Source organism: Loxodonta africana, chromosome 12, assembly GCF_030014295.1.
Source record: "Loxodonta africana isolate mLoxAfr1 chromosome 12, mLoxAfr1.hap2, whole genome shotgun sequence".
NCBI classification, from domain to species: domain Eukaryota; kingdom Metazoa; phylum Chordata; class Mammalia; order Proboscidea; family Elephantidae; genus Loxodonta; species Loxodonta africana.
The window spans coordinates 104,970,651-104,996,749 of record NC_087353.1 but is presented as its reverse complement, the minus strand read 5'-3'; the positions used below and the strand labels follow the sequence as shown (position 1 = coordinate 104,996,749).

Sequence of the window (26,099 nt, the reverse complement as noted above, 5' to 3'; positions counted from 1 at the left end):
TCAAATTTACGTACCAACCACTAGGGCCAAAGATGAAGAAATAGAAGATTTTTATCAGCTGCTACAGTCTGAAATTGATCGAACAGGCAATCAAGAGGCGTTGATAATTACTGGTGATTGGAATGCGAAAGTTGGAAACAAAGAAGGAGGACCAGTAGTTGGAAAATATGGCCTTGGTAACAGAAACAATGCTGGAGATGGAATGATAGAATTTTGTAAGACCAACGACTTCTTCATGGCAAATACCTTCTTTCACCAACATAAATGGCGACTATACACATAAACCTCGCCAGATGGAACACACAGAAATCAAATTGACTACATCTGTGGAAAGAGACAATGGAAAAGCTCAATATCATCAGTCAGAACAAGGCCAGGGGCTGATTGTGGAACACACCATCAATTGCTCATATGCAAGTTTAAGCTGAAACTGAAGAAAATCAGAGCAAGTCCACCAGAGCCAAAATATGACCTTGAGTATATCCCACCTGAATTTAGAGACCATCTCAAAAATAGATTTGACGCATTGAACACTAGTGACCGCAGACCAGACAAGTTGTGGAATGACATCAAGGACATCATACATGAAGAAACCAGGAGGTCATTGAAAAGACAGGAAACAAAAGACCAAGATAGATGTCAGAGAGGACTCTGAAACTTGCTCTCGAACATCAAGCAGCTAAAGCGAAAGGAAGAATTGATGAAGTAAAAGAACTGAAGAGAAGATTTCCAAGGGCGGCTCGAGAAGACGAAGTATTATAATGACATGTGCAAAGAGCGGGAGATGGAAAACCAAAAGAGAAGAACACTCTCGGCGTTTCTCAAGCCAAAAGAACTGAAGAAAAAATTCAAGCCTCTAGTTGTAATAGTGAAAGATTCTATGGGGAAAATATTAAACAACGTAGGAAGCATCAAAAGAAGATGGAAGGAATACACAGAGTCATTATACCAAAAAGAATTAGTCGATGTTCAACCATTTCAAGAGGTGGCATATGGTCAGGAACCGATGGTACTGAAGGAAGAAGTCCAAGCTGCTCTGAAGGCATTGGCGAAAAAACAGGAATTGATGGAATATCAATTGAGATGTTTCAACAAACAGATGCAGCACTGGAGGTGCTCACTCGTCTATGCTAAGAAATATGGAAGACAGCTTCCTGGCCAACTGACTGGAAGAGATCCGTATTTATGCCTATTCCCAAGAAAGGTGATCCCACTGAATGTGGAAATTATAGAACAATACCATTAATATCACACGCAAGCAAAATTTTGCTGAAGATCATTCAAAAACGGCTGCAGCAGTATATTGACAGGGAACTGCCAGAAATTCAGGCCGGTTTCAGAAGAGGACGTGGAACCAGGGATATCATTGCTGATGTCAGATGGATCCTGGCTGAAAGCAGAGAATACCAGAAGATGTTTACCTGTGTTTTATTGACTATGCAAAGGCATTCGACTGTGTGGATCATAAGAAATTATGGATAACATTGCAAAGAACAAGAATTCCAGAACACTTAATTGTGCTCATGAGGAAACTTTACATAGATCAAGAGGCAGTTGTTTGGACAGAACAAGGGGATACTGATTGGTTTAAAGTCAGGAAAGATAGGCATCAAGGTTGTATTCTTTCACCGTACCTACCCAGCCTCTATGCTGGGCAAAGAATCCGAGAAGCTGGACTATATGAGAAGCTGGGCATCAGGATTGGAGGAAGACTCATTAACAACCTGCATTATGCAGATGACACAACCTTGCTTGCTGAAAGTGAAGAGGACTTGAAGCACTTACTAAAGAAGATCAAAAACCACAGCCTTCAGTATGGATTACACCTCAACATAAAGAAAACAAAAATCCTCACAACTGGACCAATGAGCAACATCATGATAAACAGAGAAAAGACTGAAGTTGTCCAGGATTGCATTTTACTTGGATCCACAATCAACACCCATGGAAGCAGCAGTCAAGAAATCAAAAGATACATTGCATTGGGTAAATCTGCTGCAAAGGACAGCTTTAAAGTGTTGAAAAGCAAAGATGTCACCTTGAAGACTATGGAGCACCTGACCCAAGCCATGGTATTTTCAATCACATCATATGCATGTGAAAGCTGGACAATGAATAACGAACACCGAAGAACTGACACCTCTGACTTGTGGTGCTGGCGAAGAATATTGAATATACCATGGACTGCCAAAAGAATGAACAGAACAAATCTGTCTTGGAAGAAGTACAACCAGAATGCTCCTTAGAAGCGAGAATGGCGAGACCGCATCATACATACTTTGGACACGTTGTCAGGAGGGATCAGTCCCTGGAGAAGGACGTCATGCTTGGCAGAGTACAGGGTCAGCAGAAAAGGGGAAGACCCTCAACGAGGTGGACTGACACAGTGGCTGCAACAATGAGCTCAAGCATTACAACTGTAAGGATGGAGCAGGACAGGGCAGTGTTTCGTTCTGTTGGGCATAGGGTCACTGTGAGTCGGAACTGACTCGATGGCACCTAACACCACCACCACAAAGGAAAATGCTGCAGCGGACGTTATTGGGTCAACCGACCAAACCGGCATGGGGCGGTCGGTCAGCTGAGAGTGTTGCATCAGTGTGGGAGTCACCGACGCTGATAACTGAGCCACGGCTGTGTAAACAGTGCTCCTCAGGAAACACCCCCCGAGCTATCAAAAGTAAAGATGGTTCAGAACAAACCTTTGCCTGTATATTTACACACATTACAGACACTCACAGGCATTCATTCATACAGTCACTGTAGACTCATAGGTACGTGTATATATGTATATGAAGGAGGCTGGTGGTGCAGTGGTTAACTGCTTGGTTGCTAACCCATAATTTGGCAGTTCGAATCCACCTGGCAGGTTCGCAGGAGAAAAATCGGCAATTTGCTCCCGAGAAGATTACAGCACTGAAAACCCTATGGGGCTGTTCTACTCTGTCACATGGGGCCACTCTGAGTAGAAAATAAACTTGATGGTACCTAACAACAACATATATGCATACAGGCCTCCATGTGGAACAAGAGGTTTGTGCTGGACTACTAATGTCAACGCTAGTGGTTCAAACTCACCCGGTGGTGTTGTGGAAGAAAGACCTGGCAATCTGCTTCTGTAAAGACTCGAACCAAGAAAACCCCACAGGGCAGTTCTACTCTGTAAACATGGGGTCACTACGAGTCAGAATCGACTTGACAGCAATGGGTTTGGCTCGTTTGTATATACATGTATCTATATCTATGTCTGTACGTGCTTTTATATCCATGTATGTGCTTTTATATCCATCCGTCTGTCCGTCCGTCCGTCTATGAGAAAGAGAAGAGCGAGACAGTGAACAAATAATAAAGCGTAGGAGTAAAATGTTAACTATAAAAATCTGGGTAAAGGGATATAAAGTTCCTTCTATTTTTGCAATTTTTCTGTGAATTTGAAATTATTTCAAAATAAAACATTAAAAAAAAAAAAGACAACCTCAATTTGCTTTGTCTTTTATAGTCTATGTTGTTTTCGGGTTTTCTATTTTAAGCTGGACCTTTCTGGGTTTGTGTGGAGGAAGAGACAGATGATACAGAAATACTATAGCATGTGGGTACATCTCCAACTGGTTCTCCTTAGGCTTGAACTTGGAAACATGTGAGACCACGTGGGAGAATGTGATGTTGCCGCAGGTCTAGCATGCAAAGGGGGGTAATAAATCTGTGTACCTATGTACCCCTAAATGAAGACACACGCTGTCTCTACTTCTCTGCTGATGGATTTTAACTTCAAGATGCCAACTCCAGTGTCAGCAGGTAATGTAAACGAAGGAAACAGGCAGGCATAAGAAACACCAATTATGAGAAACACAATAAAACTTTGTTTTTACTGAACTATGGTGAAGCGTAAAATGTCATACAAACAGGTATGATACTGCATATGATATTTCTAATTCAAAAGGGAAAATGCTGAAAACCAGAAATATTTACTCATTTTCTCACCTCACAATCCCTTGGGACTAGAGGCTTCCAGTCCAAGTCTCTTCATGACGTTGAGATGTGCAGGACAGAGTCCCACTGTGAATCCTTTAGGTGGGAGTGATACTTAGTTTTACTCAGTTTCATGATAGAAAACAGCTGTTCACAAATGTAGGTGCTCCCGAACATGGACAGAATCTTGGCACAGTGGTTCTTGTATTTCGGGTAGCTACTCCAGAGGTATTTGTAGAATTCGGGTATCCCGAACTTGTCGTACTTCGTTTTCAGTATCTTGTTGCATTGCAGATCGATAATCTCCATCTGAAGCTCCTCGTGCACGCTGTCGATCTTCACGGAGAACGGAGAGCTGAAGAGGGTCAGCTCGCTTTCATAGAGCTTGAAGTCAGACAACCTGTTCTGGAACTCAGTCTTTAATCCTGCAATTTTGGGGATGTAGTTCAAGCCGTCGCTCTCATCTCTGGAAACGGACTTCAGGGTGGGAAAGTGGGCCAAGTTATTTCTGGCCAAGTGAGTTTCCCAAAGGCACAACTTTGCGACGAATGCCCGAATCAAGTCATACATTTGTGTGACTACTTGTGAGTGCCCTTGTAGAGATATGTTCAAAGTGTTGAGGTGCATTGTCATGTCAACCAAGAAAGCCAAGTCTTTGATCCAATCTTTAGAGCTCAGCTGAGGCACGGGTTTTCCTTTAGATAACATGAATGACTCAATTTCTTTCAATGATTCAAAAAATCTCTTCAGCACCAACCCGCGACTCAGCCACTTTATCTCTGTGTGGTACAAAAGGCTGCCATATTGGTTGTCCAGTTCATAAAGCAACGTCGTGAACTCTCTGTGGTTCAGTCCACGGGAGCATATCCAGTTCACTGAGCTAACCACCACGTCCATGACATGGTCCATCTTTAACTTCTGAGCACAAAGTGATTCCTGGTGAATAATGCAACAGACAGACTTAAGACTGGAGCCCTTGCACAACATGGCCACCTTGGATTTCAGCTTTGTAACAAGTCCATCATTTACATTGACCATCGTGGGAGTGCCCGTTGAGGCCACACTTACTAATTTTGACCAGTTGATATTAAACTTTTTAAGACTTTTCTCAACACGTAAAAATATCTCATTTCCAGATTTTGTACCTGTCATGGGCACTGTATCCAAAAGTTCTTCAGAGACATCAAAATTCTCATCAACACCACGAATGAAGATGGCCAACTGAGTGGTATTGTTTGTATCTGTGATTTCATCGATCGCAAGAGAATATGCCACAAACGATCTGATTTTCTCCCGTAACTTCTCCCATAAGTTCCCAGCCACATCTTCTACAGGCTGCACGACCATGTTTTCTGCTGGGCTCACATCTGCAAACACCTGGCTTTTCTCAGGACACACGATTTCTGTTGACCCGAAGAGACACTCCGTGAGTCCCTTTTTCAGCTCGCGAAGCTTCTCGTCCCGCGTCTTTTCGGTATACTGGTCGAAGTGCTTGCTGTGGTTGGTCTGGTAGTGGCGTCTTAGGTTGTACTCTTTTGACACAGACATGCTCTGTTTGCATATCAAACATATGGGAATATTGTGCACGTCCACGAAGAAGTACGCTCTCTCCCACTTCTCCTGAAATACACGGCCCTCTTGGTCTATCTTTCGTTTTCCAACTTTTGATAGAGACATGGGGACAAGAAATAGGTCACTTTTCTCTTAACTCTGCTACTAGAAAAACAAGAGCACAGCATGCAGTAACCGGGAGGGGCAGAGCAGCTGGGCAGGGTGGCTGGTGACTGAGGACAGCCACTGCCGAGAGATGCAGATGCAGCCACGAGGGACCATGGACCCGCTGCGGCCAGCTCGTGACATTTCTAAAGGAAAACTGGAAATCTGGGTTTTTATGAAAACGTGCCTTGCTTTTCAATGTTGGTCACGATTTCCATTTTGAAAAGATATATGAGCCAAACAACAGACATTATGGGTGAGGTTCAGGAGGTGACTGCCACATCTGGCTTAAACAGGAATGGTGTGACAGTGTTGTAGATCCACATTTTAACATATCTTTTCTCATTTGATTCTCAAGACAACGTGGAAATAATGGAGATGGACAAGCACAGAAGGCTTATGGTTTACTTGTTGGGAGTCTCAACAGGCACCGGCGCCAGAGAACAGCACAGCATCTATGCAGACAAACGTGTGTGAGTGAACACTGCCGTGGGCTAAGTTTTAAAGGACCCGGCCACAATGCATGTAGCTGTGCTTCAACCGGTCACAGGGACAGAAATGCACTTTAAGAAAATGCCGGCAAAATCTAGCGAGACAGAAAGGCAGTGGTTTTCTGGGGCTGAGGGCAGGAATGGGAAGTGACTGAAAATGGGTGGGAGGAATCTTTTTGGGGTAATGGAAATGTTTTAAAATTAGAATGTGGTAATCATTGCCCAACTCTGTAAATTTACTAAAAAGCACTACTAAAAATCACTCAATACAAGTAAATTTCACAGGACATAAGTTATACTGCAATAAAACTATTAAAAATGTAAAAAGTCATTCAAGAACCAGGCAGACGAATTTAGATATAATAATAATTTAGCATTAAAAAAACCCAAAAAACTAAACACTTCAGGTTTCAAGCTGTCATTGAGGAGGCTCCCTAGTGACTCAAACCCTTCAGCCCGCCCCTACCCTCACCCGCCCCCTCAGCCTCAGCCTCACAGGATTCTGACGGACTTGCAGGGATTCCAGGGGAGTAGTAAAAACCTTCAACAAGCAGAATGGCTTGGGCACTGCCCATCAGAACAGATGTCAGCCTCAGCACTGGACGGGGGCTCTGGGCCCTGGCTGTGCCAGACACTACCTTTTGGTTCAGAAGTATGGGGAGGCCGGGGGGCCTGAGGTAGGGCAGGGGTGGCCCGGCTGGCACTATTTACCAGCCAGCAAGCAGGATTCGTTATTGTGACCATGAGTGCGGCCGTGCTGTGGCCACAGGGGCACCTGCCACAATGAACTGTGGAGTAAGACTGTGTGACATGCACGCAAGCGACACCAAACTGCTGCACAGGAAGACAAAACGCCTTGTTAGTAGCATGTAAGCAACAGAATTAGAGAGTCCTGTGACACGCGGGGAAAAGTGAAGTGCGTGTCAAGAGCAGAATGCCTGCACTAAGGCCTCGCGAGGGCTCTGGGAGCAAGGACCCTGTGGTGAGGGCCCACTGAGATGCTTCACCCAGCACCAGGGTGCTAAACGTTCTTCTTACCACACCAAGTACTTACCAGTACTCAGCTCAATTCCTGGAAGCGGTCTGGAGAGAAAGAGATATTGTTGAATGCAACAAAGTTCATCTGCCCTCTGTTGTCCATTTAGCTCTAGTCAACAGACTTCTGCTGAGTGTCAACTCTATGCTAGGTGCAGTGAGAGATCAAACTGATACCGGCTGCCCACCACCACCGAGAAACAGAAGAGGACACACACAACTCCCAGAGGCAGAATGTGACAAAACGCAGCTGAGGGGCAGTCTGGCCCAGCAGGAAGTGCATGGACCCCAGGGCCAGCCTCTGGGTCACAAATCCCAGTGCTGCCACTTAACAGCCCCGTGACCTCGGGCAAGTGGCTCGATTGTTCTCTGCCTCAGTTTCCTCATGTAAAGTGGGATTATAACAATACCTAACTCTCAGGGTTGCTGAGGGGAGGCAGTAAAAGGTTATATGAGAAAATTCTCCCAGCAGGTTGGCACACAGTGAACACGACCCTATAGGACAGAGTACAACTGCCCCTCAGGGTTTCCAAGGAGCAGCTGGTGGATTCGAACAGCTGACCTTTTGGTTAGCATCCTGAGTGCTTAACCACTGCGCCACCAGGACTCCCAATGCCATGTGGGGGTTGGCAACTGTAATTATTAGTACAAACATCTCATGGAGGGATGCCGTTTGAGCTTGTACTTAGGTAGGGCTAGAAGGGGGTTAGGAGTGAGATGGTAGATTTCTGAGTGCCAGTCCTACAGGGCGTGAGCAGCAGACAAATGCAGCGACCTCAGCTAGTGGATGTGGGTGGCTGGGTGGCAGGCTTGTCTGAGGTGTGCTTCAGAGCTCCCCCTGGTGGCAGAAGTGGGCTGAGCCTGGAGGGGAACGCGGACTCCATCGACTGTTAGGCAAAGGCTTGAGGTCTGACCCAAGAGAGTGGGTGCAGAAACAAACACTGAGCCGTGGCCACTGCTGAGGTGTTCGCACGGGTGGCCCCAGCCGCCTGCAACGGGGAAGCAAGATCGTGTGCTGAAAGTGGGGAGCGGGCGCCCCAGGCACGAGGAGTGGGGGGAATGGTAGAGATGGCTACTGCGAGAAAAGAGAAAGGGGTGATTTGTGAATGAACAAAAGGCTGCTTAAAGCATCAAGAGCCGACCAGGTTAGGGCGGGGTCTAGGCCGCAGGGATTTACAAAGAAGCCGGTTTACACTTTCTTTTTTCCCTTGTTCTTTAAAAAAGAGAGGAATCTGAGAAAACATGGAGGTCTGTTTGTTCAGAATTTAGACTGGTAAAATGGGCTTGGTAGGAGTTAGAGCGCAAAGGATTCTGGGGAGGACCAAGCTGCTGAAGAGGTTAACAACCACAGTTCAAGTTCAAAGTCGTGTCTACAGGGATTGACAGAAATGTAACTTTTCAAGTGATTTATCTAGTCCCTTTCTGTCAGTGTGAAACAAACTAAGAACATCTTTTCCTTACGTACAGAATCTAGTAACAGCCTTAACAATGTGAACAAAAACTTCCAATAAGTAAACAAGCGCCTGTGTTTCACCTGTTGACTGCATTGTACTGCAAACCCTTCCCTGCACGTGCCTGCTGGGAAGGTAACTTAGCCTCCCGAACTCCAGATGTGTTCCCAACCTCCAGATGTGTTCTCAGATGAGCAGGGAACACTCACTCACCGGACGACTGTGAACTTGATACACTCGGCAGCATCCAAGATCCTCCTCATGGAGCTGATTTCCAGGTAGCCGGGGGCTTTGAATGCCACCCCCGCAGGCATGCCGTCGACCACCACGCATCCAGGGTTGAATGTGATTTTCCTGTAGGGAACTTTCACAGGGAAATTTACTCCAATTGCCTCACCTGCGATAAGACAAGCCATGTAAAATGAGTTGACTTTGCCATTTACTTTTTTTTTCTTTAATAATATTTTATTGTGTTTTAGGTGAAATTACATAGCAAATTAGGTTCCCATTTAACAAATTTTATACAAATTATTCTGTGACATTGGTTACAATTTTCACAATGTGTCAGCGTTATTATTTCCAGTCTGTCTGTCCTGTTTCCAGTGATGTGGCTTCCCCTCCCCTCCTTGCCTTCTTATCTTTGCTTTTGTGTAAATGTTGACCCTCTGGCCTCATACAGTTGATTGTTTAGGGGATACATTACTCATGGATAATACTGTTTATTTTATAAGCCAATCTATTATTTGGCTGAAAGGTGACTGCTGGGAGTAGCTTCAGTGCCAAGTTCAAACGGTATCTTAGGGCAATACTCAGGGGTTCTCTAGTCTGTATCAATCCAGCAGGTCTGGCCTTTTTTAGGAATTTGAATTTTGCTCTACATTTCTCTCCCATTCTATCCAGGACCTTCTACTGTAACCCTGGTCAGAGAACGGTCTTGAGTGGCAGCTGGGCACTATCTAGTTCCTCTGGTCTCAGGTTTGTCACTTACTTTTGCCAAGCTGTGCTTTGTGTTTAATGTCAAGGTCTTAAAATCATTCCAACCAATTGACAACACTGGTGACTGGCTGTGATTGCTTTATTTTCTAGCAGTACTATGATGCATGGATATAATTTTACTGATTTTGAAACTGGCAACGGGTAGTCGGCTCAGTTTCTCCATGCATTCAATAGAGATTACCACAGTATCTACCTGAGAAGGTTTTTGTGAGGACTGAATGATTAAACACACGTCAAGCACTAAAAACAACCCTTGACTGTGGTAACAACTCAATAAATCAGACAGCTAGTATCATTATAGTATCCTAATGAGTCAGTGTTTCCGTGTAAAAACTCTAAAGTGAACATACATGTTGACTGAGTTTCATCGTAGCTCCTTCAAAGAAAGATCAATTTCTTACAGGACGAAGTACCCAGGTTAAAAGAAGTATTTCAGGCACATAAATTCTGGTTATCTAGTAATATAACAACTTACCAAATTTTCTGCTAAAGAGCTCACTGACTTGTTCTCTCAGCTGTTTAATCTTTTCAGCACTTGATAACCTTTCCTTCTCATTATCTAAAAACAAACAAACAATCCAGAAGTAGTTATGCATTTTCCCCCAAGAAAGTTGTTGCAGGAAATGCCTGTAAGCACCTGGCTTATCATTCATTTTACTCTTAGTGCTGACTAAGCATTTTGGAAATTTGCGTATGGAAACTATCACAGACAATAGAGATTTTCCAAATTATATGTAAAAATGCTACATACTACTTTTAGGGAGCATTTTCAACATCATGCAAGACAACGATGTCCACTTTGACCATCCCCTTCAACCCTGTCCTGGAGATCCTAGCCAGTGCAATAAGACAAATATAAAGAATAAGATGTACCAGGATCAGAAGGGAATATTTTTTAATACTTTAAATTTTTATTCTATTTAATTCTGAATAACTAAAGCAATCACATGATTCAAAACTCAAGGGGTAGAAAACAAAACGTATCTTAGATCTCCATCCCAGCTGTCAGTTTCTTTCCCTGGAGGAACCGTGCCTTTGGATTCTTTCGTATCTTTCCAGATATATTTTACATGCACATATCTGGAAAAGGTTACTTAAAGCAAGTAAGTCTCTTCCCTGAGGCCAGTTCCAGTTCTATGGCAACTGGTGTTTGGAGTTGTCCTGTGGTGGATTTTCCAGGTAACGCTGGGGCCAGGCTGGGAGAAGCAACGTGTCTGATTCACATTGTCTGCTACGGGCAAGATATTCATCGTGTGGCCACCTGCAGCATATTTTATACTCCTAGTTGTCAGGGTAAACTAAGCAAAAAACAACATCTCCAAGGGGCTAACCCACATCATAAAAGACTTAAGACAAACTGAAAAGACAATAAAAACTAAACCATGATACAGTCAGATAAGCCTTCATACCTGGAACTGTCACCTGAACGATGTTAAGATCCTCAACACCTGCTGCAGAACTTGTAACAGTAGATGAATTTGAGTTTCCTTAAAACAGAATTTGAAGTTTAGAATTTACAGAAAATGAGGCGGAATTCTAAAATGTCACGGTGCTACTTTGAGCAGAAACCCAGGCTGAGTTTGTACAAGTTCAGAGAACACGTGGCTGCGGATCCCAAGTGGTTGGCTGTTAGCTGACAGTTCAGCCTCAGGCAAGTTAACGTGACGCCAGAGGGGAGAGGGCACCAGTTTACTGCTTAGCCCCTAATACTTCAACTGGAGTCCCCGGGTGGTGCGACTGGTTAACATGCTTCGTTATAAATCGAAAGGTTGGAGGTTCAAGTCCTCCCAGAGGTTCCTTGGAAGAAAGGCCTGGTGATCTAATTTTGAAAAAATCAGCCACTAAAAACCCTATGGAGGATGGTTCTACTCCAACACCCATGGGATCACCACAAGTTGGAATTGACTGAAAGGCAACTGGGGACGTGGACTGAGGCTACTTCCATCAGTCTGATTTAAAAAGGAGTGTGTTAAAAAGTATATTTCCCTTGTTATTCTCAGTTTAAAGGAAAGACAAAGGGGAAATGAGACCTAAATATGTCTTAGAGAACATTTAAAAAGCAGACATCCTATGAAAAATGATTTAAGAGAAACAGCCAAAAAAGGCTCAGGCAGGGTTGAATTGCAAAAGGAAAGCTGATATGGTCAGTTTTCCGATCGAAGGATAAACCCAATAGTCACGTAAGTTAAATGTGGAAAATGTTAACAGATCTATCTAATCTGAGGGTCTAAAAGCGCCATCCATACGTTCTGTAAACGATAAATACTCAAGGTTTGAGAGACTGCACATGAAGACGAAGACCTCTGTGTAAGAGCTCCCCAAAATCCAGGTGCTTGGTGTAAGAGACGCTTCAGCCCAAGGTGTAAGCTGAACTCCATCTTGTTTTAAAAACTCTAAGTTGCTTTTCTTCTTCTCGCCAACTTTGGGAGAAGCAGCTCAGAGCCATGGCTTCTACGTGCATTTGCAGAGGGTCCTGAGAAGTGGTATAGTTTAACTAGATAAAAAGAAGGAATTATTTTTTCAGCAGGCTGTAACAACAAAGACTGTAATAACGATCGTTTAGGAATTTTCCAGGAAAGGGTCTTGAAAATGTTTGCAAGAGATAAGAGATCATATTAGGAAATAGATTGCAAATTGTTTATTTAGAGGTCAGTTAGTTACGGCTGTGTGAGGGCACTCTAAAACTGAGATGCTTGGCATGATCATAAATGACTGTTCCAGGTCTAAATCTGTTGAATTCGTCAGGATGGTCTCAGAAGAATGCTTGTACAGCAGAAAGATTGTAAATCCATGTTTAAAAAATAAATCAGCTACAAACTATCAGTCTCTACTTGTCCAGAGCTAAAGAGAAAAAAGGAAACCAAAGACTCAAAGAAGAAACTAGTCTGCAGAACCAAGAGTCTACACGAACAAATCTGGGCGTGCTCTTTGACACCTCAGGGACACAAGTCGCCACATCACCAACAAAGGCCCTCAGGTTTTTCTGCATGGCCTCACGCTGCTTCAAACAGTTCACACACACAACTGTTTGGAAGATATCTGCTGCTCTTGATCTCAAAATTACTTGCTTTTCTGAGAAATCTAATGAATCCTGGAAGGTCTAACTCTAATAGCCAGGCTCAGCATAGAGAGGTTCCTGAAGCTACTGTGGGTTCCATCACCACCTCAAAATAAGGGAAATATTTCAGGGTAGTAAACACTGCTAACGAAGTCCCCGGGTGCTGTACATGGTTAACATGCTCGGTTACTAGCCTAAAGGTTAGCGGTTCGAGTCCACCCACAGGTGTCTTGGAAGAAAGGCCTAGTGATCTACTTCTGAAAAATCACCTTGAAAACCCTACAGAGCACAGTTCTACTCTAACACATAGGAGGTTGCCATGAGTCAGAGCTGACTCAATGGCAACCAGTAACATCGTTACCCAGGCCCCAGTGCCGTCGAGTCGATTCCGACTCATAGCGCTAAGCCTCCAGAAAACCCAGAACCAAATTCAGGTCATCAAAAGGGAGTTTTTATTTAGAGGCCATTGAGCTTATGTTAATGGTAGTGGAATGATTTCAAAAAGGGTAGCGAGAATGGTTCCACAACTTGAAGAATGTAATCAATGTCACTGAACGTGCTCGTAGGAAGTGTTGAAATGGTGTATGTTTGGTTATGTGTATTTTCACCACAATAGAAAAAGTTAAAACAATTTTAAAAAAGTTAACAGTAAGTTAAAATATAAATTTAAAAATACAAAATTTGTAAAAAATTCCTTTTAGGAATGAGTAACAAATGACATTGTGAGGATTTTCATTTTCTCTGTGTTGAGGTATAATCCATACTGAAGGCTGTGGTCTTTGATCGTCATCAGAAAGTGCTTCAAGTCCTCTTCACTTTCAGCAAGCAAGGTTGTGTCATCTGCATAACGCAGGTTGTTAATGAGTCTTCCTCCAATCCTGATGCCTTGTTCTTCATATAGTCCAGCTTCTCCAATTATTTGCTCAGCATACAGACTGAATAAGTATGGTGAAAGGATACAACCCTGATGCACACCTTTCCTGACTTTAAACTACGCAGTATCCCCTTCTTCTGTTCAAACAACTGCCTCTTGTTCTATGTACAGGTTCTTCATGAACACAATCAAGTGTTCTGGAATTCCCATTCTTCGAAATGTCATCCATAATTTGTTATGATCCACACAGATGAATGCCTTTGCATAGTCAATAAAATACAGGTAAACATCTTTCTGGTATTCTCTGTTTTCAGCCATGACCCATCTGACATCAGCAATGATATCCCTTGTTCTACATCGTCTTTGGAATCCGGCTTGAATTTCTGGCAGTTCCCTGTCGAGGTACTGCTGCAACCACTTTTGAATGATTTTCAGCAAAATTTTATTTGTGTGTGACATTAACGATATTGTTTGATAATTTCCACATTCTGTTGGATCACCTTTCTTTGGAATGGGTACAAATGTAGATCTCTTCCAGTCAGTTGGCCAAGTAGCTGTCTTCCAAATTTCTTGGCACAGATGCGTGAGCACTTCCAGCCCTGCAACCATTTGTTGAAACATCTCAGTTGGTGTTCCATCAATTCCTGGAGTTTTGTTTTTCACCAGTGCCTTCAGTGCAGCTTGGAGCTCTTCCTTCAGTAGCATCAGCTCTTGATCATATGCTACCTCCTGAAATGGTTGAATGTTGACCAATTCTTTTTGGTACAATGACTCTGTGTATTCCTTCCAACTTCTTTTGATGCTTTCTGCATCCTTTAATATTTTCTCTGTAGAATTCTTTAATATTGCAACTTGAGGCTTGAATTTTTTCTTTAGTTCTTTCAGCTTGAAAAATGTCAAGTGTGTTCCTCCCTTTTGGTTTTCTATCTCCAGGTCTTTGCACATGTCATTGTAATACTTTATAATCATTATAATACTTTAACTTTGTCTTCTCAAGCTGCTCTTTGACATCTTGTGTTCAGCTCTTTTACTTCATCATCTCTTTCGTTTTAGCTACTCTACATTCAAAAGCAAAGTTCAGAGTTTCTTCTGGCATCCATTTTCTTCTTTTCTTTCTTTCCTCACAACTGGACCAAAAAGCAACATCATCATGAATGGAGAAAATAATGAAGTTGTCAAGGATTTAATTTTACTTGGATTCACTATCAACACCCATGGAAGCAGCAGTCAAGAAATCAAATGACTCACTGAATCGGGCAAATCTGCTGCAAAAGGCCTCTTTAAAATGTTAAAAACCAAAGATGTCACCTTAAGGACTAAGGTGCACCTGACCCAAGCCATGGTGTTCTCCATCGCCTCATATACATATGAAAGCTGGACAATGAATAAGGAAGACTGAAGAATTGATGCCTTTGAATTATGGTGTTGGTGAAGAATACTAAATATACCATGGACCTCCAGAAGAATGAACAAGTCCGTTGTCTTGGAAGAAGTACAGCCAGAATGCTCATTAGAAGCAAGGATGGTGAGATGATGCACATATTTTGGACACGTTGTCAGAAGGGACCAGTCCCTGGAGAAGGACATCATGCTTGGTAAAGTAGAGGGTCAGCAAAATAGAGGAAGACTCACAATAAGATGGTCTGTAACAGTGGCTGCAACAATGGGCTCAAACATAATGATTATGAGGATGGTGCAGGACCGGGCAGTGTTTTGTACATAGGGTCGCTATGAGTCAGAACTGGCTTGAGGGCACCTAACACCACCACCACCATCTGGCTGCTATATGAGCCATCACAATAATCCTTGTAAGACAAAGGAGGACAAAACACCCCACAGATGGTGCTCCCAACGCTTTAGTGCTTTGCTAGATGCAGGTATTAGTGGCAGATAATTTATGACTAATTCTTTAAGAGAACTGCTATTTAGAAAAAAAAGAATGATTGGGCCTTTACTCCCTACACAACTGGGATGCCCCAAATGACACACCACCATACAGAGGCCACTTAAATTTAGTGCTGGACTTCGATTCTAACGTGGGACTGTTCTCTTTACATTCTTAAAAGTACTTTAAGGAAACAACCCAAATGTCCATCAACGGATGAACTGGTAAGCAAATCGTGGTCCACGCACACAAGGGATTACTACTCGGCCGTAAAAAGGAATGAAGCACTGATACATGCTATGACACAGGGGAACCCTGAAAACACTGAAACATGGTGAGAGAAAGAAGCCAAACACAGAAGTCATATATGAATGACCAGGGCAGGTGAACGCATACAGAAAGCTGACTGCTGTTTGTCAGGGGTTGGGGGAGGGGAGAGGGGGACCGGAATGGGCAGTTGCTTAATGGGTTTGGGTTTCCTTTTGGGGTCTGAAAATGTTCTGGGACTAGACAGAGGTGAAGGCTGCACAACACTGTGAATGTATCAGATGCCACTGAATGGTTCACTTTAAAATGGTTAATTTTATGTTATGTGAATTTCACCTCCATAAAAAACATTTTTGAAAGTACTTTAAGGGCTTCCTTCTGTGGAATTTTAGGGGGAAAATAATCTCAAGTACTACAGTGTGGCTCAGAACGGTGTCCAACATCAAGTGTGCCAGATGCCAGGTTGACACCTCATGATGACATAATTTGAAACTGGGTCAGCTAAATATCATGTTTTGTCCATAAACCTAGTCGGGCCCCATTAACTTCTCAAGTGTAGATGAGACAGCAGAAATCCATCCTGACTAACAGAAAAATTCACCTGAAAATTCATGCCCTGCTGGCAGTGGGTGAATGACATCATCCCTTGAGGGGAAGCAGCTTGCTAGAGCCCAAAGACCCAGCCAGCATGGCCACACAACTTCCCACACAGCTGTGGGGTTAAAACACCACAGAGAGCTTGTTCACCCTCTCACAGACCAACCAGTAATCTGAACTGTGTCTCTTAGTAGTCAAGTAGGAGTTCCTGGGTAGTGCGAACAGTTAAGTGCTCGAAGGCTGGTGTTTTGAACCCACCAGACACCTGGGAAGAAGGTCTCCAAAGGCGGCAGCCTTGAAAACACCGCGGCAGTTCTGCTCTGCGCACACGGGGCTGTCGTGAGTCGGAACAGACTCCACGGCGACCAACTAGAGAACCCCGTGCGTTTGCTGCGGAGAATTGGGGACGGAATGAATGATATAAGGAAAAAGTTAAAATCACACATAACTCGAATACTGTTGACAGTTTCTTTTTCGGTATTTTCTTCTATCTATATGATTTTTCTAAACAAAACTGAAATGTTATTGTAAATCATGGTTTTTAAATTCCTGTTTTGTTTCTGACTTCTCTTTTGACAGTGTGTGTGTTTTTCAATGACCACCGTGTGCGTGTTTTTCCAAACGTGTCACCATGATCCACTCTGACCGCTGAGCACTTAAACTGCACCCACTTCTTCTGTTATAAATAATGACGAGACAGGTTTTCCTTCTAGAACAATGAACCTGATAAAACCAGTTTTTAAGAACGTAAATAAATGAAGTATAATGGAGAAACCCAATCAGGATAGAAACAGTCATTAAATCTCAAAACTCCTCCAGGTCATGGCACCATGAATTCAGTGAGGGTTTCACACAGAGTAGTATCTACGGAGGCCCTGGGTGATGTAAACAGTTAATGCTCTCAGCTGCTAACCGGAAGGTTGGAGGTTCAAGTCCACCCACAGGCTCTTTGGAAGAAGGCCTGGCGATCTACTCCTGAAAAATCAGCCAGTGAAAACCCCATGGAGCACAGTTCCACCCTGATGCACACAGGGTCATCATGAGTCAGAATCAACGTGACGACAAGTGATAATATTATCTCTAAGTAAAAACAACTTACTAAGCAAAAAAAAAAAAAGTAAAGAGAACTTCTAGGAGATAAATGTTAAAGTTATTTTAAAAGCTTAAGTTTTATAGTTTATATACTATCGTCTGCTTATTAAATCATGTTTCTGATGGAAAAATTATAAAATTACAATTACTCAATGCTGTATTTAATTCATATTTTAATAATTCAAAACTGAATCTGGAGAGGTGACTGAGACACAATTAAGTACATAATGACATTAATTCTGAGACCTCATAACATTCTTAAACATGAAATATAAAAGAACTTCTCAAGTAGGAATGAGACAGGACTAGGCTGAAGCAGGGCCGGTTGCCCTTCCCCTTGCACACAGGGCTGGGGGGAAAAAAGTCAAGCAGGACAGAGAGTGGAAAAAACTACCTGCCCTACTGGAACTGGTGTGGCCATAGCCCGCCTCCTGGAGATGAGAACAGAACACACACAGGCCCTGTGGGGCGGAAGGAACTGAACCGTTCTAAGATGTCGCGAATAATTGTTGATGTAGATCTTGCAGGACTCCACAGGTGCAGGGTGTGTGCAAAGGAAGAGGGACCGCTGTTTGTCCTTCCTGTACCCGCCAAAGGTGGCGATGTGACAAAGGGAACCAGTGCACCTGCCTCACATCCCATGACGAGTTATGTCAAAGGGAACCAAAGGACTTCCATCTTGAAGAAACCCTGCCTGCGTGCCTGTATTTGCATAACCCAACCCCTCCTCAGAGACCTCCACCCTTTCCCCCCAGAACCTCATGAGTAAACATCAAGACCCCTCCTTGTTGAAACCCTTAAATACCTGGCTCTTACGCAAATCGCAAATCGGAGAGACAGTCTCTCTGAAGGCTCTAGCCCTTACTGTCTCCTTCTGCTAGCTGGTAGCAAAACAGATTTGCTTGTGTGACTCCAGGCTGCCTCAACAGTCTTACTGGGCGGCGCAAATCGGACTGGGTTCAACCTAGGAAGGGGCCCTTGGTGATGGGACGACACCAGGGATCAGCTCATATTCCAGCAGCAGAGAGAAAAGCATTTTTAGCAAATTACTAAATGGGTCACGACTAAAGGAAAAATGCACATTCTTTTAACTAAACGGGCTGCAAATTCACGCAAGTCCAGGATAAACTGTCTCATTCACTTCCCTGAGAATCAACAATGTTTCAAAAAACTTTTCATTGTGAAGATTAGAATATGCTTATAATTCTTGAATGTGGTTTTTACACAAACAAAAAACCATACGGATTACATGTCAGTTTTTAAGTATTTTAAAGAAACCTTACATAGTGGATCTTAAAAAATAAATCTTGACCAAATTGCTTTTTTAATTTCACATAATTTAAATACTTGCACTTAAACTGAGTTCCCTGATTCCAGTCCAGTCCCAGCCAGGTGTCATTTTCACTCTCTTTATCATACTGCCCAGGAGGAGATGGAATGTGTTTGTGAGTGAACGGGGTCCTTTCCTTTCCCCTCCCCCTTTTCCTTTCTTTGTCTCCTCACCCTGTCCGCTCTTTCAGTCTTTTCCCACTTGAACACAGCATAGTTTGGTACGATTTTGGGCCAGTGCTAATTTGCATGGCTTAATTAAAAATGGCTTAATTATGTTATCTAAAAAGCCCAAAGCACTGGGGTACCTGAGGGAAATACAAGCTGCTTTTTTTTTTTATAGTCATACACCCACCACAACCACTAGTTGCCTTCCAGTCAATTCTGACTCATGGTGCTCCATAGGGTTTTTAGTGGCTGATTTTTTGGAAGTAGACTGCCAGGCCTTTCTTCTGAGGGGTCTCTGCACGGACTTGAACTTCCAACCTTTTGGTTAGCAACCAAGTATGTCAACCATTTGGAGCACCCAGAGACTCGTCAGTTACACACACACATATTTCAGTTTCCCCTACAGTGATCCTTTTGGAAAGGATGAAAACCACACTGAGCAACGTGAATGTGGCCAGGAAACTCACCTTCAACCTTCACCTCAGCTTCAGCCTCTTCACTTGTTTCTGAAGGGACAAGCTGAGTAGAATCTTTAAAAAAAAATTTCTAAAATGACATTCATTATTAAGTATTCTTCTCACATTCCAACATTTTATGGCTTATACCAAAAAAGTAGCTTATTCTAAAGTTAACTAGCATTTTAAGTATACTTCATACTTAATAAATGTAAAAATAATGTTTAATTTTAAAAAGAGATAAGATGAGAAACATTCAGATATTGTTGAACAAAGCAGAGTCACCCACAGTAATGGGCACAGAATATCCTTCTATTTAGGGTAACAGGGTTCATGTGGTCGTAGTGTTTTCCTGGTGTCATCAGGAATTACTAGGATAAAAAGTCATTTGCTTTGGTTAATAGTTCTCCTCTCTTCCTGTTGGCAACCCCAGGGTGACTCATATGTTATCCTTTCTGCTGGACAAAGATTATGACACACATATTCAGTTCTGTATTCGGACAGAAGATACAAACAAATCCTAAGGAGGAGAGAAACAGACCCCTGCCTGGCTGGAGGTCACCTCACCCCGCTCTCGCTCACTTTAAAAAAAAAAAGGTTTAATTACCAAAGATTAATTGTAAGTAAGGAAGAAAGACTAGAGCTCACATTTGCTGCTTTGATCTTGTACTGTGGTTGTGTTCGCTAAGGCCAACCTTTGGAGAAACCTAGGCAAAGGTACATGGGACCTCTCTATTTTTTTGCAACTTCCTGCGAATTGATACTTCTTTCAAAATAAAAAGTTAAAACAACACAACAACACCCAAACTAATTCAGCTCTATTATAAACGGACTTGCCACTGTACTATGATAATAAAAATCTCTTCGAAAACCAAGTACTTCGAAGGCCAGTATCCAATGAAATAATTCTGAGTCTCTATTGAACACCATTTCTACAACTGCCTTCTACGGAGGTCATCTTTTTTTCTAAATACTACCTATCCATTTATATATTAAAAAAAAAAAAAAGACCAGGGAATCAATATCTTAATAAGCTCTAACAAAGGAAAGTAAAATGGTTTGAAAGAGAAACAAATTCAAACTGAACTTGAAAAGATTTATTCCCACCTGACTCAAAGAAGGTCAAAGATGGAGTTTAAGAAAAAGAAAACAAACAAAAAGTAAAAGGAAGTTATGTAATCACAGAGTCAACTTGCTTTCTTGGCTTCAGGCAATTAAGTTCAAGATACCTAATTTTCTGAGTGAATCAACAATTGTCAAACTGGGTTCTGTCACGGAAGAATCTCCTCCTTTGGGTGCATTCTATCAAAATTCTCCTGGGTCAGAGAACTGCATGAATCGTCAGGAGGCAGTTAGACCCCTCCTCCCCAACAGAAAACTCCAACCCCCAAACCAGAAAAGCTACTAAAAAAAAAGACAACCGCAAACCAGCTCTCTGGAGAACATTCCTGACTTCAAGAAAAACACAAAATGGCTTTGGTGCTAAAATATACAATTCCTGAAGGCAGAATAATCTTGCCTGTGAATTGACACTGGTGTTTCAGGCCTCCAGATTTGGAGACGTTGGACAAATCAACCACCTTAAGAGCTCAGGCCTTAAACAGGGCGCTTAAGATCTAGACGTGCATGGGCAGAAAGTACTATCAAATTTCACTTCTGATTCAAGAATTTCCTAAAATACTATTCCAGTCTGTCCAGAAGAATTTTCATATGCCACACCCAAGAGGCAAAATGAGCACCTAACTTCTGCACCCAGGCTCTTTCTGTAGTATCGCTTACAGACCAGGACAGTCAGAGTAGGAGACCCTCAGTAGCGCAGCTTAACACAAGGATGCAGCCACTTCTACAACAAGGCACACCGGCAAACCACCTTCTTTATTCAAACGGGTGTTTAAAAGAGTGTGTTCTCTGCAAAATACTGTAAACCAAAAAACATGTAGTAAAATGTCTCGTTTTTCTAACCTTCCATTGGTAACTCCATTTCTATCACGTCACTGCTGGAGGAAGAATGACGGCTTCCTGAAATGAAAAGAAACAGTGTCTAGAGTTACAAATATACATACATATATATACAAACACATAAAAATATAAAAAACACAAATACATACAAAAAAGAAACCACTGAATACAGTGCAAACAATTCAAGACCCATACAGGAATACAAATGAAATACTTTGACTCTTTGAAATAAAATTCAAACAAATGATCTGATTCCTTTCTTTACTCTTCAGCTTTTTAATTTTATTTTTACTTTGGAAATTTCCAACAGACACAAGAACAGAGAGATCGTGTAATGAAGCCCACATGTCCATACCCAGTGCCAACAATCAACTCCCAGAATCCTGCTTCATCTGTGCCCACCCCTCCACCCCCACTGGTGATTTAAAGTAAATTCTAGAAATCATAGGATTAAATAAGCAACTACCTCAGTGTGTCTAGCTAAGAGGTAAGGACTTTCTCTTTAACATCACCACAATATCACAGTTAGAAAACCAAAACCCACTGCCGTAGGGTCAATTCTGACCCACAGCAACTCTACAGTTCAGAGCAGAATTAACTACAGAAGGAAGCCACTGCAGGGAGCAGGGTGAGGCCGGCTTGTGGGTCTGAACCACCAAACTTTCAGTCAGCAGCTGAATGCTGTGACTTCGGCACCACCAGGGCTCCTTCTATCATGATTACCGCCCGCCCCCCCCCCCACAAATTAACAATAATATTTATCACCTAGCCTGGTGGCGCGGTGGTGACAGTATTCAGCTGCTAACCAAAAGGTCCGCAGTTTGAATCCACCAGTTGCTCCTTGGACACCCTATGGGACAGTTCTACTCTGTCCTGTAGGGTCACTATGAGTCGGAATCGACTCGATGGCAACAGGTTTTGATACTTAGCCATTGTTCAAATTTCTCCAATTGTCTAATATCTTTAAAAAAAAATTGAAAATAATTTTAAACTTAAGAGAAAAATTGCAAAGTAAAAATAGTAAAAGAAGATCCAGACACCCTTATCCAAATCACGTCATTAACATTTGACCCCGTTTATCACTCATTCCCTATCAAGACAGAGACGTATATATACATGTTTTTTCTTTTTCTGAACGATTTGGGGGAAAATTACATACCTCGTAGTCCTTTTCCCCTAAATACTTCAGTGACTATTTCTTAATAACGACATTCTCTTACAGTCACAGTCAAGTTACAGAAATCAAGAACTTTGATATCATACTTTTACCTATTCTACCACTACACATTCATAAGCCAATTTTGTAGGCTACCGCCCTAACTGCCCTTTATAGCCCCCACCCCACCACAGGAAGCAGTCTGAGGTCAGCAGTTGTACTTAGTTGTCACGTCCCTTTAGTCTCCTTTAATCCGGAGCAGCTGCAGAGTCTTTGTCTCTAATAGTTCATTGTGTTTTCGGTGAAGGTTTACACAGCAGTTTAGGTTCCCGTTCAACAATTTCTATACAGTCTTTCTTTGTCTCTTGTAGCACTGACATTTTTGAAGAATAAGACCCCTCCTTGCCCTTCCCCCCCACGAGCATGCTCCTCATCTGGGGTGTGTTCGAGGCATCGCTATGATTCAGCTTTTGCGTCCTGGGAGAGAAGATGCCAGACATACACTGTGTCCTCCTCAGAATGTCTCACCTGGTGGTGTTAATTCTTACCACCTGGGCAAAGTGCTGTCTGGCTTTTCCACTGTGTAATTATTGCTTTTTTCCTCTCTTGCAACTAACAAGCAGGCTGTGGGGAGAAACTTTTAAATCATGCAAATATTCTGCTCCTTATCTAAAATTCTGTAGATCTAGCACCCACTGATGATTCTGGCAAGAAAAAAAAAAAAAAAAACAAAAAGATGGAAAGAAACCTGTTTTATAGTAAAAACGACTTAAGAGATCTATCAACCAAATGCAATGTGTGGGCTTTGCTGGGATCCCGATTTGAGCAGACCAACTGCAAAAAGGCATCTGTTGCTGACCACAAAACGCCAGACGGTAACTGTCACCTGCAGAGGAGTGTGGGGTCGGAAAACTGTCGTTTTGTAACCACTACAATAAAATATTGGATCCATTCATCAGTCGATGGACATTTGGGTTGTTTCATCTCTCTGGCTATTGTAAACAATGTACAAGTCTTTGTGTGGACATATGTTTTTAGTTCTCCTGGGTATATATCTAGGAACGGAACTGCTGGCTCACGTGGTAACTCAACTTTCTGAGGAACCGCCAAACTGTTTTCAAAAGCAGCTCCACCGCTGCGTGGAAAACAGTTGCACGGTCCATAAAACGTTAAACAGAGAACTACCACAGGACCTGGTTGGCTGGTGGCGGGGAGGAGAGTGACTACTTAGTGGGCAAGGGGCTTCCTTCCGGGACACTGCCAAATGTTCTAGAGCCAGGGAGTGTAATGGTTATATAACACCGTGAGCATACTAAATATCGCTGAATGTTACACTTTAAAATTGTTAAAACGGTAAATTTTATGTTGTGTGTACAATATAAAAAAACAAAAAAAGCAATCATTCCATGGGAAATGGGAGTTGCCGCTGAAGGCACACTGAGTTTCCGTTTGGGGTGACACGCAAAGTTTGGAAATGGACAGTGTGAAGGCGGTGCAACATGGTGGAAGTGATGGATCTCAATGTTTTCTTATTTTCAAATTGCTCATTTCTAGTTTACAGGAACTGAATTTATTTTTGTACATGTATGTGGCTAGAACCTCCAGTATAATATCGAGTCAAAAGTGGTGAGCCTGGACACCCTCGTTTGTTCCTGATCTTAAGCAGAAAGTTTCCAGTCTTTTAGCTTTAAGTATGACATCAGTTGTAGAATTTTTGTGGATGTCCTTTATTCCTTCTATTCCTAGGTCACTGAGTGTTTTTATCATGGAAGGGGGTTGGGTTTTGTCAAATGCTTTTTCTGTGTCTATTAAGATGATCAAGAGGTTTTTGTCCTTTATTAATAAGGTGTATTATAGTGATTGATTTTTGTATGTTGAACCAGCCTTGCATCCCTGGGATAAATCCCACTTGGTCAGGGGCATAATCCTTTATATATGCTGCTGAATTCGATTTTCTAGTATTTTGTTGACGATTTTTGTCTATATTCATAAGGATAGTTATCTGTATAGTCTGTAGTTTTCCTATGGTATCTTTTTCTGGTTTTGGTATCATGGTAATATTTGCCATATAACACAAATGGAGAATAGTTCCCCCATCTTCTGTTTTTTAGAAGAGTTTGTGAAGGACTGGTGTTAATTCTTTAGAAGTTTGATAATTCACCAGTGAAGCCATCTGGTCCTGGGTTTTCTATTGTGGGAAGTTTTTTGATTATTGATTCAATCTTTTCACTTGTTACGTGTCTATTCAAATTTTTGATTTCTTCTTGAGTCATTTTCTATAGTTTGTTTTTTTCTAGGAGTTTGTCCATTTCATCTAGGTTTACTTAATTTATTGGCATAAATTACTCACTGGGTTTTTGGCAGACAGTGTAATGGCCCCCGAAGATGTCCATGACCTGTAACATATTCTGTGTTATGAGGCAAAGTGGGATTGAGGTTGATCATCAGTTGACCTTAAGCCAAGAAGGCTGCCCTGCGTCATGGGGTCACCACAGTGTAACCACAAGGCTCCTTCAGGTGGGGAAGAGGGAGGCAGAAGAATGAGTGTAGAGTGACAGGAGGTGAGGAAGACAACCTTCGTTGCTTGGCCTGGGCCTTTGCATCCGTTTTTCCCTCTGCCTGAAAAGACTCCTTCCCCAAATCATGTCATCCAGAAGGAAACCTGAACGGTCCTGACATTCCTCAGTCCGTGCACCTCCTGGGCCTTTGCATCCGTTTTTCCCTCTGCCTGAAAGACTCCTTCCCCAAATCATGTCATCCAGAAGGAAACCTGAACGGTCCTGACATTCCTCAGTCCGTGCACCTCGGGTTAGCCCAGGCAAAATGCGTCTTGCCAAAGCTTGTACTGTGCACCCTCCAGCCCCGGGAGCACTGGCCATGGGGGTCAGAGGACTCATGGGGGTTCTGGGGGCTCCCCTTGGGCCTAGGTGTGTGGGCTGGATGGGGGCAGGGGGTCCTGAGAGGTTTGTCCTGCACACAGAGGCTGAGGTTCTGGAGGCAGGCGAGGATCGGGCTTCTGAGCTCTGTGGAACCTCAGCTGACATCACTGGGTGCCCCCCAAGCACCAGGCACCTTTCTGAGCTTTTCACATGTGTTAGCTTTATGGATTTTTCAGTGGTAGAGCTCTCACTTTCTACGGGGGAGACCCAGGTTCAATTCCCAGCCAACGTACCTCATGCACTGTCTCCACCTGTCTGTTGGTAAAGGTTTATGTGCTGTGATGATACTGGACAGGTTTCAGTGGGGCCTCCAGACTAAGACGGACTAGGAAGAAAACCCGGTGGACCCCAACGGCCTGATCTGCAACTGATCCTGGGTATGGCGCAGGACCGGGCAGCGTTTTGTTCCATTGCGCACAGGGTCACCATGAATCGAGGCTGACTCGACAATGGACTTTAAAAGTTCTCCCTTGCTTAAAGAATATATGAAGACACCAATACTAGTACTTAAGTATTTGAGTATTTAACCTAAATGGTTACAGAAACATTCAGTGCCCCGGAATGGTCTAAGATGTCGAACAATTTTACCTGCTTTGGTATCAAGAAGGAAGCTGCTCAGCTTCCAGAGTCCTACAGAGAGCGTATCTTGAATACTGCTGTCA

General features: G+C 42.8%; 2 protein-coding genes across 9 annotated transcripts in view; one reads left to right on the top strand and one right to left on the bottom strand.

Annotated features, from left to right (window-relative positions):
- The window catches only part of NCF1 (neutrophil cytosolic factor 1), a 37,810-nt gene extending 20,310 nt beyond the window's left edge, over positions 1-17,500 (top strand). The window contains exons 11-12 of one of the 3 annotated variants that reach the window (XR_010323727.1): positions 3,620-3,795; positions 4,264-4,898. Coding sequence is in view for 2 of the 3 variants with exons in the window: in XM_064296096.1 (XP_064152166.1) it covers positions 6,044-6,162 (119 nt within the window). In the remaining variant the exon portion in view is untranslated. Of the gene's footprint in view, positions 1-3,619; positions 3,796-4,263; positions 4,899-6,043 lie in introns of those variants that run through there. The other 2 variants (XM_064296096.1, XM_064296097.1) reach the window with 2 other exon arrangements.
- The window catches only part of LOC100666198 (general transcription factor II-I repeat domain-containing protein 2-like), a 75,264-nt gene continuing 51,401 nt past the window's right edge, over positions 2,237-26,099 (bottom strand). For 3 of the 6 annotated variants that reach the window (XM_064296090.1, XM_064296092.1, XM_064296093.1), the window contains 8 exons: positions 21,346-21,402; positions 19,396-19,458; positions 16,598-16,729; positions 11,068-11,145; positions 10,134-10,217; positions 8,876-9,059; positions 7,231-7,259; positions 2,237-5,630 (listed from right to left, as the gene is read on the bottom strand). In XM_064296090.1, coding sequence (XP_064152160.1) covers positions 4,024-5,630; positions 7,231-7,259; positions 8,876-9,059; positions 10,134-10,217; positions 11,068-11,145; positions 16,598-16,729; positions 19,396-19,458; positions 21,346-21,402 — 2,234 coding nt within the window. In that variant the 3' untranslated portion in view covers positions 2,237-4,023. The remainder of the gene's footprint in view (positions 5,631-7,230; positions 7,260-8,875; positions 9,060-10,133; positions 10,218-11,067; positions 11,146-16,597; positions 16,730-19,395; positions 19,459-21,345; positions 21,403-26,099) is intronic. The other 3 variants (XM_064296094.1, XM_003416549.4, XM_064296091.1) reach the window with 3 other exon arrangements.